At 41.0% G+C, this 18151-nt stretch overlaps 1 protein-coding gene across 2 annotated transcripts in view; it reads left to right on the top strand.

The window, feature by feature from the left end:
- The window catches only part of lamb2l (laminin, beta 2-like), a 52860-nt gene that overhangs the window by 29033 nt on the left and 5676 nt on the right, over positions 1–18151 (top strand). For both annotated transcript variants that reach the window (XM_030732838.1, XM_030732839.1), the window contains exons 7-21: positions 906–969; positions 1882–2084; positions 2248–2368; positions 2760–2948; positions 3104–3283; positions 3392–3504; positions 4310–4389; positions 4618–4774; positions 8278–8418; positions 10257–10418; positions 10516–10637; positions 15322–15442; positions 15856–16048; positions 16166–16309; positions 17859–18090. In XM_030732838.1, the coding sequence (XP_030588698.1) occupies positions 906–969; positions 1882–2084; positions 2248–2368; positions 2760–2948; positions 3104–3283; positions 3392–3504; positions 4310–4389; positions 4618–4774; positions 8278–8418; positions 10257–10418; positions 10516–10637; positions 15322–15442; positions 15856–16048; positions 16166–16309; positions 17859–18090 (2222 nt within the window). The remainder of the gene's footprint in view (positions 1–905; positions 970–1881; positions 2085–2247; positions 2369–2759; positions 2949–3103; positions 3284–3391; positions 3505–4309; positions 4390–4617; positions 4775–8277; positions 8419–10256; positions 10419–10515; positions 10638–15321; positions 15443–15855; positions 16049–16165; positions 16310–17858; positions 18091–18151) is intronic.

The raw sequence follows: 18151 nt of genomic DNA, 5'->3' as shown, positions 1-18151 counted from the left end.
AACTTAAAAAGATATCTGTAGTAGTAGTAAAGAGGCATGTTGTAGAAAAAGATCAGTATGCTTCCACCTTGTTACCCTTTCTGAATTTATATTTTGCTAAGAAAATGGAAAAAAGGCGCAGCAATTTGTTGAAACGTGCAAACAAATGGAAGGTTGAATGTCAATATTTGGTATGATTACCTTTATTATTCAGCACAGACTGAACTCTGTTAGACAAACTTTCTTTAAGTAGTCTTCAGGAATAGTTCTCCAAGCTTCTTGAAGGACATTCCACAGGTCTTCTTTGGATTTTTTATTTCCAAATTTGGCATGGTGTGCTGCTTTTATTTCCATGACAGAGACTCTGCTGGCTGTAGATACTCATCTTTTAGAAGAGTCGCATATTTGTCACATTTGTTTATGCTGCCCTTGCTTTCTGTGGTCCCTTCACAATAAAAGCCAGCACCTGTTTTGGTAGTTAAATGCTTGGTTTGTATTCCCAATTACTTAAAAACAGAACTTAACAAACCAAAGACCGTAACACTGGTTAGTGTGCTGCACTAGGTTGTGTGAACTGCACAAAAGTAAACTGGCTGCAATCCATGGAAACAACACTGAACATAAATGCTTTAAAATGTGAAAGAAATGCACTCATACTGATTAGACCTCAATGATGCCGACAGTGCATATAAGCATAGTTTTCAATAGCTTTAAAACACATTGAGTAGTTAAAAAAATGTGATTATAACTTTATATTTCAACGGCAGTTTGAAGACATTAAGGGATCTGTCATTGCATACTGTTCCTTTTGTGCACATGTTTGTTCAACATCTGTAATTGGCTTGTTGAATATTCAGTAATACTGCACTCTAATGGAAGGTATCTCTGTATTTGTCTGTCTGAAAATGTCTCTTTTTTTATTCAAGGTAATTTATAAAGTTCTGGATCCTTCCATTCCTGTGGCAGACCCCTACAGCTTAGATATTCAAGGTCTGTGAAAATATTTGTGTACTGCATATAAACTATCAACATTAGCCGTACAGCATTTTTGCTTCTTGCAATTTTCACTTTGCTGTGATTATTTTAGTCTCCCCAAAGAAAGACTGGATGCATGAGCAATTTTGTCCAGCAAATGTTAACCGTTATTCCTCTGAGAGACTGACATATTTATTTTGTATTCAAACAAGGTGTTACTACTAATAAAAACCCAAGGTTTCCGATCTCTTATAACCAATTTAAAATTGGTTATTAAATTCATGTTAACACTCACAGAAGCATAAATGTGGAATTACATCGACACAACCACATTTGGACTTGGTCAAGTTTTGACTTTGATGGAATCGAAATGCAGTCTATGGAGCGTCGCTGACTTCTTAAGAAAGCAAGCAGCAAGGCCACCAAACTTCAGCTCTTCCTGCTAACTCATCAGGGCTGCATTCAGCCCAGACAAAAGGCAGCACACCATCGGGTGCGCAGCCCTTTTAATACAGCAGAGGATGGATACGCATTGCCGCTGTTTGGGTAACACTTGTGACACACCCACAAGATGAGAGAGGCTATACCACTTGCCCACTGCTGCACACTGTTTCAAGGAACATGCCATTCAGCCCGGAAACCGTACCAAAATATTTCCCACCGTTTTCGTGCTTTGGCAGCACGGTGGCTGAGTAATCAGCGCGATTAGCTCAGAGAAAATTGTTCAAAGCACTCTGGGCTGTGATTGCCGGGTTTTTGCTCAGGGTTTGGTGGGGTTTCACCTGCCAGTAAAACACATTAAATTAATATTCTATATCTTGGCCATGCTGTTTTTGTAATATTTAGCATATTTCAACAAAGTATTTGTCAGTCAAGACAAAAATGTTTGCGTAGTAATGAGTTTTCAGTCTTTTTTCTCCTTTGCAGAACTTTTGCGCATCACCAACCTACGCATTAACTTCACAAAGCTCAACACTCTGGGAGATGACCTGCTGGACCGACGCCCTGACGTCCTGCAGAAATATTACTATGCCATCTATGAGCTCGTGGTGCGAGGGAGCTGTTTCTGTTACGGTCATGCCTCAGAATGCGCCCCTGTGCCAGGGGTTGACGCCAGGGAGAGCGGCATGGTGAGCCAGTGGATTATACTCCCAAAACCTCACGGAATTATCACCACATTCCCTCAACAGCAGAAGATTGTACACGTTTGCATCACATTTGTCCAGTAAATCATGCCATTCTCATTTACAATGCCTACACTGACCTTTTCACCTTTCTTGTCGCTGCATTCAGATCCACGGTCGCTGTGTATGCAAACATAACACAGAAGGCCTGAACTGCGAGCGCTGCAGAAATTTCCACCACGACCTGCCGTGGAGACCAGCAGAGGTGGAGAACCCTCACACCTGCAGAGGTGGGACGCTCGGGCGCTCTGCAAAAATGGATGGAAGCATTATTGATTTTAAACTGCTTTCTGTTTGTAGCTGAAATTCTCTCTCCATGTTTTTCTGATGTGTTTTCTGAGCCTTTTGGGTGTTTAAGGAAATAGCGTACAAGTTCTTCTTCAACAGCAGTGCAGAAGAACTGTATAAGATCAATGAGGATTATTTTCAGTTGTAACTATGCAAGGCTACTCAAGTGTCCATAAATAAAAATAAGATGGGAGGACCTAACGTGATGTGATCTTTTTTAGGTGATTGTTATTAGGTCACCACCCAAAAAAATGGTGACGTCGTGAAGATGATATTGACGTTCCTCTAAAAGTTCTTTAATTGTTCTTCTTTTGTTTTCACCTGTTTCTGCAGAGTGTAACTGTAATGGCCACTCAAACCAGTGCCACTTTGACATCGCAGTGTACTTGGCGACGGGCAGTGTTAGTGGAGGAGTTTGTGATGACTGCCTACACAACACAATGGGACGCAACTGTGAGACTTGTAAACCTTTCTACTACCAAGACCCTAACAGGGATATCAGGGACCCGCAGGTTTGTGTCGGTGAGTCTCTTTTTCCTTTCAGCCATGATGCTGGATTCTCACCTGTGGTTTTGTACATTGAGTATAAAAAAAGATCTTTCTCTGAAACACTGAATTTTCCTTTGTCATGTCTTTCACTGTTTACCTACAATCTCCATCATTTCTTTTACCTCAAGCCTGTGACTGTGACCCAGTGGGATCATCGGAGGGAGGAGTGTGTGACAGCCACACTGACCTCGAAATGGGGATGATTGCGGGACAGTGCCGCTGTAAGGCCAACGTGAAAGGCAAGCGCTGTGATGACTGCAAGGAGGGTTATTATGGACTCAGCCAGAATGACCTGCTGGGTTGCCAACGTATGTGTTCATCGGCCGGCAAAACACGTCACGTTTAAACAGGAATAAAGATGGATTTCTGGAGTTTCAAAATCTATGTGCGTGTGTTTCTGTGTCTTTCTTCATCAGCTTGCAACTGTGACCCTCGTGGAATCATTACAATGGGAGCTCCGTGTGATCAGATCAGTGGGGACTGCTCCTGCAAAAGATATGTCACAGGTCGCTACTGCAGCCAGTGTCTGGTTAGTAACAGTGGTTCTTCTGTTAAAATCTTCTGCTGCTTAGGTTTTAATATCCTACACTCACCTCTGAGTTTGCTTACTACCAGGTTTCGAATCCATGAAAATCTGTGTAGCTTTTCCAGTGGAGTCCAAGAATAAAAATAAGGAGCTGTAAATGAGATCTTTAAATAATCCACTGGCACATGTTTTCAATTTTTTTTTATAATTAATAATTATTTCACACCCTGTGTAGAAACTGTACCAAAGGTGTGCATCATCACAGCACTTGTGTAAACAGCAATCTGACTGGTCGCCAACATGATTGCAACAATCAGCGATACACCACACTTTGGGATACTGTTTAAAAATACAATTTAGCACTATTTTCCTGCCGTTAGGGTAAACACGGCCTGTATAATGACAGGACATACACTGCAATGACTGAAACTACCTTCATTTCCAGACTGCAAATTTAAACATCCGTATCTGTAGGTGAGGTGACCAGAGAAATTTTGATTTATTATACCCTATATGGAAGCCCCTACTATTTTAGTTATACGTCACTAGCACAGCTACAAATAGAACTGCTGCTTTAGATGTTTATGATAAAGCAGCTCTAAAAGGAAATGCTTGAAGACGTATAATCATTGATGATATTTAAATTTTAGTCCTGCCCCCTCGTCTCTCTAAAACGTTTGGCACCAGTAAAGGAACATACAGTGTTACACAGCTGTAACTACATACACTGTAAAAGAGCTTTAGACACACTTTGGTGTTAAAAAAAGGCACATGTGTCCATCCTAACTGTGAGGTTTGTGTTTCTTAGCCTGAATACTGGGGGCTCAGTAATGACCTGGCAGGCTGCAGACCTTGTGACTGTGACTTTGGTGGAGCCTTCAACAACAGGTAAAAGGGTTTTTTAATCTTCTGTGCTCTGCTTTTAAGAACAAAGGGTCTTGTAAATTGGAAGTATTTCATTCAGATGCAAAAAGCATGCACTGGCCATGAAGTGAGGCTGTAAATTATTCAGTCTGCTTATTCATGCAGGCAGCAAATCAGAGGCAGTGAAGAGACAGGAAACGTCAAGAACACCAGTAAACAGTTGCCCACGCATTTTTCTGTGTGATACTTAAGGTGCATGATGGAAACTGGCCAGTGTGACTGCAGGAGGCATCTAATTGGTCGCCAATGCTCCGATGTGCAGCCCGGGTATTTTTGTGCTCCGCTGGACTACTACAAGTATGAGGCTGAAGATGCCACCGGACACTCTCCTGATGACCCTGCACTGCCGGTGAGCTCAGCAGCGCGGGTCTGTGTAAACCACTCATTCACATTTCAGGTCACTGTGACTCACACTCACACTATTAGGCTGACACTTATTTTTCCTGAACTACTTGAAAACAAGACAAAAACTGTAATTCTGAATGTATTTAAATTAAGTGAGCAAATATTGTAGAGTAAAGAGAAAGTCTGGGTGTGTCTGCTTAGACTGCTGCCCCTGCAGCTCAGCTCTAGAGAAGTGACAGAAAATGGATGGATCATTCACCAAAAAAAGGAGGCAATGTAAAGTCAAACCAAGGGTTACTGATTTAGCTCAATTAGAATTTTAGTGAAATCAAATTTGTCTCTATTGGATGTCAAGAACATGCATTCTATTTCCAGTAAATCTCTGTTTTTATTATTATGATCCATTTGGACTTTTGTATTTTCAAAGGACCAGGCTGATCGGTGCTGCAGCCTATTTGAACAAAGAGATTTTTTCACTGTGACAAGCCTGTTCCTGTACATGCCCAACAGACTCATTCTTCCTCACATCACTATCTCTATTTACCATCTCTATCTACCCACATTTATACATTTGCTTTCCCCAGTGTCTGTTCTCTGTACCCACCACCCTCTTCCATCCTCCACATCATTAAGAGACACACAGCACACAATACTTCCTCCTTTAGCCCTCAGGGCAAGCTGCAACAGTCCACACTTACAACATCACAGCTGCAGGAATGTAGGGAAAACTGACTTCAGTGAGTCTGGAATGTTATGAGAAGAAATGTGAGACACTAAACAAGTGGAGATGTATCTTTGACGCATAAGGGTCAAAATAAGCGGGGCGCAGTCAAAGTCCTGCATTTCTGTGCAGAACTGCACAGCTGCAGTAATAACTACACAGCACAGATACCAACCTGTCACAGTTCATTATTGCTGTGCAACACATCGCACGCATGCACACACAAAATATGTCTTTGTTTCTCTCTCTCTCACACTCCAGCAGTTTGAGCACAGAAGATGAGTCCAAGGTGAAATCCTCCTGATTACACGAAATGTTTCACAAAACGTTTGTACAGTAGACACAGCTGTGAAACCTCTCTCCCCCACTACTCCCACCTTTATCTGCTTTTCTGCACGGTTTCACTGCTGTTTGTGACATTGCCGTGGGTTGCTGTGTCGGGTGTGCTCAGGGGTTAAAGTGGGTCGGAACCTTCAAATAATGAGAAATTGAGTCTGACAGGCACATTAATTCATGTTAATGTCGAATGAGTTAATTTTCCGTGTGCACCCTGGCCTTGCTTCCAGTGATGGCATGGAGATACTTGCCCACTAATAACAAAATAATGAAATATAATAATATCCCACGCCCATGTTACACCCTGAGCACATTCTTTGTTCTTCTTAATCCTGTGCGTGTGTTCAAGGTGCAGATGTAAATAAAGTTGCATTTGTAGTAGGCTACTTGAGCAGGAGGAGTACGTTTTTTTGTTTATTTTTTGAAGTGGCGGGTAATTTCAGATGCAAATTTTCAAATAACTCAACAAATATCATTGCTTACTGCAACCGGTGCACATGAGCTCGCTGAAAAAGTTTCTGAAAGTTTGCCAGGAGATTTAAAGCCATTCATGTATCTGAATGATTTGTTCTCTAACTTTAGAAGCTCAAGCGAGCAGCAGACATGTAACAGTGTTGGTGGTAGTCGGCAGGTGAGACAGTGGAGGAGACCCCAGCAAGCAACCGGGAACAAACAACAGTACATTAACTGATGTTAGCTCAACCAGCTGTGAAGGTAATGAAAAATACTGATGGAAAGGAAAAGAAAGAAGGCAGTAAAGCTGTGGCAGCTGAGGCAACAGGTCCAGCCCCAGTGCTACAAACGACAAGAAAAAGAAGAAATTGTAGATGACACACACACACAGTTTTCAGACACGAGATTTAATCCCAAAATTACACTTCTTCCCCAGATTATTTTTTAAAACTTTATTTTACCAGGTAAAATGTTTGAGAACCAGTTCTCATTTACAAACATTACCTGAAGAAGATGAGCTCATAGCTTATGCACTGGAAGTTAGAAGGATGGGACTTCCTGTTGCTGAGCTGCTCATAAAGGATTCGGTTCGACCAAACTAAGAATAGATAAGATGGGAAACGCCCCTCTGAAAGCAAACAATGACACATGGGTGATGCACAACGGTGCTCTGCTTGGAAGTGGCTCGCTGTTCTCGCTCTTTTCTGCTCTTTACAGACAGCATGCGAGTGGGAACTTTAAACATGAGTACCATTGACAGAATCAAGCAAGGCTGATTAGGAATAAAAACACTGATGTTTTATTCCTACAGGAAGCACAGATTCTCTTTTAAGAATGTCTAACAAACATCTAATTTTGCAGGGGAGGAAGAATTCAGCTAGCACATCAGAGACAGACACTTTGTTTTCATGAATATTTGTGTTAATGATGAACTCAAACAGTTAAATGCTAAATCTGGGGATGGTGTGACAGCAGAAAATCACCTCATGAATGCATGAAGAGAATTTAACGTTGCAGACAGATGATGTACATGGGTTAAAATGACAGAAAGTACTGTCTAGAGAACCAAGTTAGACAGGAAATATGTAAGTCAGATTTTGAAACTATAGGTTGGTTAAGTTCACATCTGTTGGTTTTTCAGGTCAACTCTAGAAATGCATTTACCATTGCCTTATGTTGGCACTTTAACATTTGCTAAATTCATACCAAAAACCTCTCAGTGTCTCTTTTTGGAGTCAGTGGAGTTAAGAAAAGATCGCTTTAACTCGTTAGCTCAGTGGTGGATGATGGGGAAAAACACAAGTTGATAACATACCTTGAACTTCCTGATGGGACCACAACAAGTCGCTGCATGTCTTTCAAAAGTTGTTGGAGGAAGTGCTGGCTGCCCTCCTTCATCCTCTTAGTTACATACAGGGCTACAGAAACTCAGCCACTGGTTTAGACTGCTTTTTCCATCAGTTCTGTCCTGAGGATCAGGAACAGTGTCTCAGAACACTTGAGCTGACAGGTCTTCCTAAAGCCTTAAAAAACATGCTGTATGCTTTAAATGTGAAGGAGCTAAACTGAACTTGCTATTTCACAGTGGATGTTTTTGTATCCAGAGGCAGCTGGAGTTCCCTGTCCAGATCTCCTATATGGCATCACTTTTAGTGAAGAAAAGTGGAACTGTGTCTGTCTTATTAACTTTATTATAAGTAAGCCAAAAATGTTTAACCAAAAGTTTAGGTGTTATAAAATGGTGAGACTTTGATCATTTTATCTCAATTTGGGGGTAAAGAAGCATCCTGTGTACAAAACTTTTAAGTTATTCACTTGCTTCTGAACATTTGTGTACAATTGTATGCTCCAGACATGCACTACACAAGTTACTGTTGAAGATGGGAAGGGGGCTTGTGAATAAGTATTGCAGTGTTTTTGTGTGTGGGGAATTATACATTTTATTTTCATTAAAGGGTCAGTTGAAGGTCAAAGCTCTCCTCTCCTCTCCTCCTCAGGGCCAAGTTCGTCAGCAGGCAACTAATGACTGTGTTCAGCACCTCAGCAGCCAGCTCAGGAGGCACCGGCGGCACCGTGACATTACAAAGTCGCAGCAACATCAGGCAGCGCTCAGACGTATTCGGCAGCTTCAGCAAACAGTATGATTGTTTTTCTTTCAGTGAATTATTCGTTTCCTTTTTGGTTTGTGAAGAGCCCCAAAAGGAACCAGTATCCACTACTGTATCCATCCTTCATACAGAAGTGTTTCTGTTATTCAGCCTGTGCTCACTGATATAAATTTCCTGGAAAACTAAAATTAGTCATAAAGGAGCAGCTACACAGGCTACAGACTCCAAAATGACTGAAGCTGTATCAGCAGACAGTCCAACAGCACAGCATTTCAAACATCTACAGTTTGAGGCCTTTGTGGTCATGTGCATGTCGACCACTTGCCAAGTAAACGTCAGTTTGCCTAATTAAAAGCTTAACTGTCAAGTTAATTATATCATCCCAAACGAGTCAAGCTGAAAAAGAGTGTAGGGTATTGGCACTCCAGTTTTGTGGTCAAGAACAAAACTGGGACAGATTAAAGACCCAATAGAGTCAAACAACATCATGAAAAACAATCTAGCCAAAAAAAAAGTATTCTTTATTATTTGTTGTTTGATTTGTCTATATGGCAGAGAGCAGAGCCTAACAAAAAACAAATACCACTGAAGGTAGTTTGATTAAAACATTTACATTACTTACAGATGTGTCACTTCACAGGAGTCTCAGTCACAGACTCACAGTGAAGGAGAGCTGATTGTCCGGGGTTCTCCTCCTTCCGTGGAGCCACTCACAGTTTTGCTTTTCCACCCTGCAAATTTTACTGCTTTGTAAATTTTACTGACATCAGGCAGTTGTTGTCTTTTAAAAAATCATTTGATAATCCAAAACAGGTGGAAACCAAAACAGAGATAAAGAGTTAATGTTGCAGCATTGGTTTAGCAACATCACTGTGATACACTATATTCCCCAAAGTATTCACTCACCCATGCAAATCAGTGAATTCAGGGGTTCCAGTCACTTCCATGTCACAGGTATATCAAACCAAGCACCTAGGCATGCGGACTGCTTCTACAAACACTTGTGAAAGAACGGGTCGCTCTCAGCAGCTCAATGAATTTCAGAGTGGTACCGTGACAGGATGCTACCTGTGCAACAAGTCCAGTGTTAAATTTCCTTGCTACTAAATATTCCACAGCCAGTGGGATTATAATGAAGTGGAAGCAGTTGGGAATGACTAAAACTCAGCCATGAAGTGGTAGGCCACGTAAAATCACAGAGCGAGGTCAGTGGATGCCGAGGGGCATAGTGCACAGAGGTCACCAATATTTGGACAATTTCATGCTATCAACTTTTTGGGAACAGTTTGGGGATCGCCCCTTCCTGTTCCAACATGACTGCACAAGGTCCATAAGGACATGGATGAGAAAGTTTGGTGTGGAAGAGTCCTGACCTCAAGATAGAACACCTTTGGGATGAATTAGAGCAGAGACTGTGAGCCAGGACTTCTCGTCCAACATCAGTGTCTGACCTCACAAATGTGCTTCTGGAAGAATGGTCAAAAATTCCCATAAACACTCCTAAACCCGTGGAAAGCCTTCCCAGAAGAATCAAAGCTGTTATAGCTCCAAACATCATATTAAACCCTTTGGATTAAGAATGGGATGTCACTCAAGTTCATATGTGTGTGAAGGCAAACAAGTGAATACTTTTGGCAATATAATGTACTGTATTCAATTCTGGAACAATTCGTGTGCCTGGTTAAGTGTCAACCTAGGAGTCACTAAAACTCAGAAAAAGCAATGGGATGATTTGTTATTGTCATTAACTTATCAGCTTTGGTTATTATAAAAGCTGCTTTATGACCCATTATATGACCTTTAATTCAGAGCTGCTGTCAATCAGAAATAATTGGAAAGTCATGCTTTGATGTGTGTTTGTCACTCAGCCGGATGTGAGGACCGTTCATAGAGAGCGCACGCCCAGCCACATGGTCACATGGACAGGACCTGGTTTTTCCCGTGTTAAAGATGGTGCCGGACTGGTCTTCACCATTGATAACATCCCCTACGCCATGGAGTATGACATCATGATCCGCTATGAACCTGAGGTGTGTGTGTGTGTAGACAAGATGTAAAAGAAAAAGAGCAAAAATTAAAGCCTGTTTCCTAATTAATGAAGTATTTTAAACTAAGTTTTGTGTGTAGTCCACAGAGAACTGGGAGGCTGTGGTTAGTATTACATCTGTAGATTTGCCCTCGAGTCTCCGGTGTGGAAACCTTCTGCCTACCGAACAGCTCTACACTGTAATCTTGCCGCACCACAACAGGTAACAGGACTTTTATGAATGTATGCAAGTGTGCATGGGGTCTGCGGGTAAGCCTGAGAGGGAGCCATCACAGCCAGTATGTTTGTTCAAGTATCCCAGATAACCCAGGAAAAATTGCATCATTACATTGCTGTCGCTGTAACTTGCCCTGTCTTGTATGCACTGTGAGTCAAGCTTCTATTTATATTCTTAGTCCAATATACCCAACAGCGTTTTCACTATTGAGTCCATGATAGCAAGGCCAACAGACCAGAAAGCCTGTGTAAGAATCAAGTACAGGACGGCAGTAGAGGGCCTGTGAGAGCCAATCAGATAAAGGTATAACGTGGAAGAGAGTATGTTTATACCCAAGCTGAGGTTCCAGGTAGAGGTTCATTGGGTTTGTCCCATCACTAATTCTGTCCTAGTATCTTTAAAAGATGGATGCATAATGAAACCAGTTGTGTTGTGATTTGCTGGTTGAGAACCCAAACGCAGACTGAAAAGTGAGGCAGGATTGAACAAAACAAACAAGCCTGTTTATTGTGGCTGTTTGCAAAGGCCACGAAAGACAGAAATCCAAATGAAATCCACGTGAGCACAGAGGGAAAACACAAATGAGGAAGTATCAGAGGCTAAACACAAATCCAAGACAAGCAGTTAGCAGACTGATGTGGTTACAGATACCGAAATAGGGACAGCAGCACTACCTATACACATGAGGGGAATTAGGGGAAGTGGATGCAGCAGGGTAACGAGACACAGCTGACCACAGTCAAAGACAACGAGACTAGAGAAAGTAAAACACAAGACACTAGAGATAAATGACTAACAGAAGAAAACAGGAAACAGCTAAACAGGGACTCGCCAAAATATGAAAACTTGACAAGATACTGGATGACATCAAAATAGGACTTCAACAAAAATAAGCCAAGTACTAACAAAAATTTAAATAAAATGGAAAAATTCATATCAATACTAGAATAATTATGGAAATGCATAGAAATCAAGGTAAACCAGACATAGATCAAAAAACTATAAGCAGCCTAACTGAGACGTGGGTACAAAGAAACAATCCTATAACCAAATGCCTTTACTGTAGAGCGCCTAAGACCTCCCATAACAAACCCACAGTCTACTACGAGTTTTCTCCATTAAATAGTGACAGGATCTTCCCAAATCCACAGAACAAATGATGTCAAACTTTTTTTTATGTATCACAAAATGAATAACAAATACTGCTATGAAAAATATGTGCATACCAAAAATGTGCTCTTAGTTACAGTAAATATGGTGAAAACAAACATGAAATAATCAATGAGTTAGTAATAGTTAATATCCAGGAAAAAAAATAGTTTGTCTTCAGTGTGCTGTCTTCACTAAATTATGTACTAATTGCATATTAGATAAGATCATTTTTGTTATATCATTATGCTGCTAATTCAGTGCAGTGTTAAGCCACTTAATACTGACCTATGAATCATTTAAGCACAAAAAGGATCTGAGTTGTGTCTGCACGCAGCAGACAACTTAGTGAAGAACCAATCTGAAATGGTATCTTTAGGCACTTTTTTACTAGCAGTAAAAACACAGAATCTGTTCCCATTTCTTTAGTTGAATCCATGAAAAATATCAAGGATAACACAGTTTTTTCTGGAGCCTATCCCAGCTGTCAAAGGGCACGAGGCAGGGTACACCCTGTACAGGTTGCCAGACTGTCGCAAGGAATATTTAATAAATATACTAAACCTAAATATTCTCGCATTTGCAGTTTGCACGGTCCTGCTCGGGTCCAAGTGATTTAAATGTCATAACCAGATGATGAGCGAGAAGTTGAATAGGACAATCATATGCCTGCCATTTGTTTGTGACCATGTGACGTTGCCCATGGAGACAGTTAACTACAGTACACCAACAATATGTACCCTTCAGACGGACTTCAATGAACCATAACAGACTCATGTGTGGTGTCTGCACTTGTTTGTGTTCACAACTGAGTATGATCCCCACCTTAGCACTATCATAATGAACGAGCTCGTGTCCTAATGTTTACATTGTCAAAACAAGTAAGTTGGGACACGGTGTAAAATGTAAATAAAAACAGAATAAAATGATTTGCAAATCTCATAAACTCATTTTATTCACAATAGAACCTAAAAGACATGATTAAACTGAGGAAATTTACCGTTATAAGAAAAAGATTGGCTCATTTTGAATTCGATGGCAGCAAATATGTCTTAAAAAGTTAGGACAGAGACAAAAACAGCTGGAAAAGTAGGTGGTATTAAAAAAGAAACAGCTGGGAGAACATTCTGGGACTAATTAGATTCACTGGCAACAGGTCAGTAACATGATTGGGTATAAAGAGCATCTTAGAGAGGCAGAGTTTCTCAGAAGTAAAGATGAGCAGAGGTTTATCAGTCTGCAAAAACTGTCTCTACAAACTGTGGAAATTTTTCAGAATAATGCTCATCAATGTAAAATGTGAAGACTGAATATCTCATCATTCGCAGTACATAAAGTCAAGAGTCAGAGAATCTGGAGAAATCTCTGTGCACAAACAATAAGACCGAAACTGAATACTGGATGCTGGTGATCTTCAGGCCCTCAGGTGGACCTGCACTAAAAACAAGTGTGATTCTGTCATAGAAATCACTGCATGGGCTCAGGAACACCAGAAATCCCCCTTCTGTGACCACAGTTCACCGTGCTATCCACGGGTTAGAGCTCTGTTTTGCAAAGAAGAAGCCAGATGTGAATGTCTGTGTAGGTTCTGAGTCATCCAGGTCATAGTAGTCTCTGGAGCTTGAAAAAAACAAAACCCTGATCCATGTGATTATGCACATGAACAATAGTGGGTCACAACCACCTCCAGGGGACACCCCCACTGCGGTTTAAATACCTGAGTCTCTCCACCTTTTGGTGTGAGAACTGAAAAAGTCTCTCGGATGAGAGGTGGAGAAGCCCAGTCACCTTTTTTTTTTTTTTTTCAAGCTCCAGAGACGTGAATATGATCCAGAAACGCAGATTCTTCATTTAGAATGGACTGAGGCAAAGTGGAAAACTGTTCTGTGATCAGATGAATTGAAATTTGGAAGTCTTTTTGGAAAACATGGACTAAAGATGGGATGGAGCATCCAGCCTGTTATCAGTGTTCAGTTCAAAAGCCTGTTTCTCTGATGGTATCAGTTCCTATACAATTGGCTTGCACATCTGGAAATGCACCATCAGAGCAGAAAGGTATATACAGGTTTTAGAGCCACATGTGCTCCCATCCAGACAACGTCTATCTCAGGTAAAGCCTTGCATATTTCAGCAAGATGATGCTAAACTGCATGTATGACCACAGCATAGTTTCACAGAAGAAGAGTCTGGGTGCTGAACTGGCCTGGCTGCAGTCCAAACACATGGCACATCATGAAATGAGAAATATGACAAAGAAGACCCAGGACTGTGGAGCAGCTAGAATCCTCTATCAGACAAGAAAGAGACAACATTCCTCTCCCCAAAGTCCCGCAGCTGCTCTCCTCGATTCCCAGATGTTTACAGACTGTTATTTAAAGAAGAGGCGATGCTACAGTGATAAACATGACCCTGTCCCAACCTTTTTTGAGATATGTTGCTGCCATCACATTAGGAATGAGCTCATTTTGTTCTTAGTCTATGGTCTATTGTCAGTAAATACTGGTTTGACCTTTTCAGATCATTACATTGCTTTAATTCACCCTTTACACGGCGTCCCAGCTTTAGGTGATTTGAGATTGTAGTTCAAATGACAAATAATTAATGAAATATTCTGAAAAGGGCAGGAGAGCAAACATATGTCAATAAATAAGGTGTAACATGATAAACAGCTTGAAATGATCAAAGATTCCTGTTACACAACTACTCCTTTTTCATCTCTGAAGGCTTATTTGTAGCTAAACGCTGTCTCCTTAACAGGAAGACCAAATAAAAGCTTCAAATGTAATGATTACAGTGTGATATTGAACTCATGTTGATCTTTTTATATGAAAAATGAAATCCTAAAGTGAACACTTTAGACCGATGACTGCGGATTAGAAGTGTTAATTGTTCTTTTATCCCTGAGGAGAAATACAGGACACATAAACAGGATATAAGCTAAAGCGCCGAACACTGAAACTGCTCGGTTTTCCTGCTAAAAAGCCTTTCAGAGTCTGAACTCATCTGGAACTAATAGGACAGACCCTGCCCGGATCTGACACTCTAACTGAAGCATATCACAGCTTCCTTTCTCTCCTGGGGTGGAGCCATGAGCCAAAACCAATTAGCAAAATGAGACCAAAACACAGATGCAGGAGTTGAAGCCAAATGCAGGTAGTGAATGGCTCAAGTCACCCCTGGTGAACAGTGGTTGCTCTAGAAACTAGAGTTAGCATAGTAAATAACCTGCCACCATAATGGCCCGGTCATGGTTTATTTTCCTGTTTTTTTTTTGCTGTTTGTTTGTTTTTTAATTGCACAGTGCTGAGCCCCGCTGTTTGCCTCTCCTTCGGCTGCTTCTCATTGATCTGATCTGTTGAAATGAACCATGCTGCACCTCATTTCAAGTGTAATAGAGCCAGGATTTGTCACTTCATAGACTTTGTTTATGCTGGCTTCGCACATAAATGAAATGAGAAGGAAAAATAGAAGTAAACTTTAAAATACAAATATTATTACATGTTCTTATATGTTCTTACAGATACATCCAGATGCCCAGACCATTTTGTTTCGAGCCCAGCAATCGTTACGTGGTTGCAGTCAGGTTCCAGCGTCACGGCGCCACACACAGACATCTAACTGCCTTCATTCTTATTGACTCGGTGAGCAATGGCTGGAAGCCTTCCCTTCTCATTATGCACCTCTCATTGAGTTGGAAGTGTCGGAAACTGACATCACCGTGGCTCAGTCGGCTTTGGCTGTGCTTTTACCAGCGCATGTGTGTTAAGACTGAACGTGGTCCAAATGAGCTGCAGCAGTGGGTGGCCTCACGTGGGTGTTGCTTGGGTTTTTGCACCATCAGATTACCCCCCCAGTGGTGGGAAAATGGGGAAAAAACTGCAAGAAGAGAAAATCACATGCATATATTTTATGTACATATATATGTAATTTTTAATAGAATTTCTATCCTTGGTTTGGTTTTATGTAATAGTGTTCTTTTCTTTACTTTGCCTTTTACATGAGTTGATATACAGTAACTGTTCTCTTTAAGTCTTTCCTTCTTTTGGCCCAATAGCTGGTACTGATCCCCAAATACACCGAGCTTCCTGGTTTTCAAGGTAACACACCAGAGTCAGAGCAACGTCGGGAGGAGATGATCCGCTACATGTGTCTTGATTCTTTTATGATCACACCGATGCCGGCACTGGCTGAGATGTGCTCCAAACTCATCTGCAGTATTTCTTCCATTATTCATGATGGTGCCCTGCGTAAGTAGACACAAAAACATGAGACTAACAAATCCATTCAAATTCAGAACTATTTTAAATTAAAAAAAAAACACACATTTGATATTTTCTTTCATGTCTTTTATCTGCTGTATGCAGCCTGTGAGTGTGACCCTCAGGGCTCCCTCAGCGGTGAGTGTGACAGGGTGGGAGGTCGGTGCCATTGTAAACCCAACGTGATAGGGCGGCGCTGCGACCAGTGTGCCCCTGGGACGTATGGCTTTGGTGTGAGTGGCTGCACAGGTGAGTCTGCTCAGTGATTAGCATATCTGCAATATAACACACTTTTCCCAGTTCTGAGTATATAGCAAGTTCAGACAGTGTTTAGACTCCTTCACTTTTTAATCACTTTATTGTGTAGAAAATTTAAATTTAAATTAAACAAAATAAAAAAAAATAAACAAACAAGATTTCAGTTATTTATAAAAATACTAGTCACAGATTTGTGAATTCCATGATAATGTTAACAAAATCTGGGCAAAATATGCTTAATTACTAACTTAATTATTTACTACCTAAAAATAGGCAACAAATATTTACCTTACTGAAGGATCTGTAGGAGCAGTATTACATTTAAGTGCAAGGAAGAACAGATCAAGACTGTAACAGATAATCTGAGTGTGCAGGAGTAACTGCATAATTTGATTAGGAAGATCAAGGTCCCCCTCAAAAGGGGCACCCCCACAGGAAGCGATCTGAGATGGCATGGCGACCAGCGACAAATCAAATCAGGGACATTAGCCGACTTAAAGCGATGACTGCGAAATAACTGCTGGCGATATGAAGCGGGCAAGTCCTGAGTTTAAAGTTTCTCAACCTCTAAGCAACTCAAGGAGGGCAAGTACATTATAGGGTTACCTCGGGAGCCAGAGCCTGCAAAGATCACTGACGCTGCAGATCTCTTCTTGTGTCAAAGCCCTTTAAACCCTTCCTTTTACTTCCAAAGTGAAAGGTGTTATTTTCTCAGTGCTATTCAGAAACAAAGAACTATCTGGAAAAAAATACAAAAATTTTTAAAGTGAATTTTTTTTATTGATTTCTTGGAAAATAAATATTTGACTGTGGCAGATTTGGAAGGTCAGATGCATTCATGGCTGTGTTTTGTTTCAGCTGTAAGATTTTCTTATGTTTTCTTACGCAGCTTTCATAAGCTATTATACAAAATAAATGTATTTTGTCAGAAATGCATTCAGTTCTTATTTCACTGTTACTTCTGAGCAGAAATGTAATCACCCTGAAAAGGTTTGGCTGGATTTACTCCTATCTCATTTCTCCATGCATAAATCCAACATACGTAGGAGTTGTAGGCTAAATGATCAGGCATGTAGACACAAAATACGTAAATCACATGTTTAATTGTGAAAATCAACTCACATAATCTGTTCTTGGTGAAATAAGCTACTTATTTAACTGGCTTTTTGAAAACTACAGAACAAAACAGGAATACTTAGAATATTTAGAGCCTTGTGTTCCAGTAAACTGAAGGAAAATAAATATTTGACTGTGGCAGTTTCATGGCTTTCTGAGCAAGTTTAAGTGTCTTATGAAAAGCAGAGCACACGAGAGTCTGATACTGATGCTGTGGCAGATTTCTAATAGGAAAAAGAAAGCTTCAAAGACTTAAAATATCATTTTACTGTACTGAAAAGGCAGTCATCATCTGAAGGTCATCTACTTACATTGGACTTTCCTGTGCAAACGTGGTATTCATGTTTGAAAAAACAAAAACAGAATATTGCTGCTTGCAATAAAGAAAAGAGCCTCTTAATAAACTTTCTTAACTCCCACCCAGCCTGTGACTGCCACTCCGAGGGTTCACTGAGCCACCAGTGTGACCCAGTTACAGGCCAGTGCCAGTGCAGGCAAGGAGCCACTGGGCGGCAGTGCTCTGACTGCCAACCAGGCCAGTGGGGCTTCCCCAGCTGCACCTCCTGTCAGTGTAATGGCCACGCCGACCTCTGCGACCCCCGCACGGGAGAATGTAATGGCTGCAAGGACTTCACAGCAGGACCTCTCTGTGAGCGGTAAGGAGAACTTAGTGTCACACTTTATTCAGCTCCTTTGTGTGAGTTATCACACTGATAG

This window comes from Archocentrus centrarchus, chromosome 7 (genome assembly GCF_007364275.1).
Source record: "Archocentrus centrarchus isolate MPI-CPG fArcCen1 chromosome 7, fArcCen1, whole genome shotgun sequence".
NCBI classification, from domain to species: domain Eukaryota; kingdom Metazoa; phylum Chordata; class Actinopteri; order Cichliformes; family Cichlidae; genus Archocentrus; species Archocentrus centrarchus.
The sequence above is the reverse complement of the archived record's forward strand: the minus strand, read 5'-3'. Positions and strand labels throughout refer to the sequence as shown.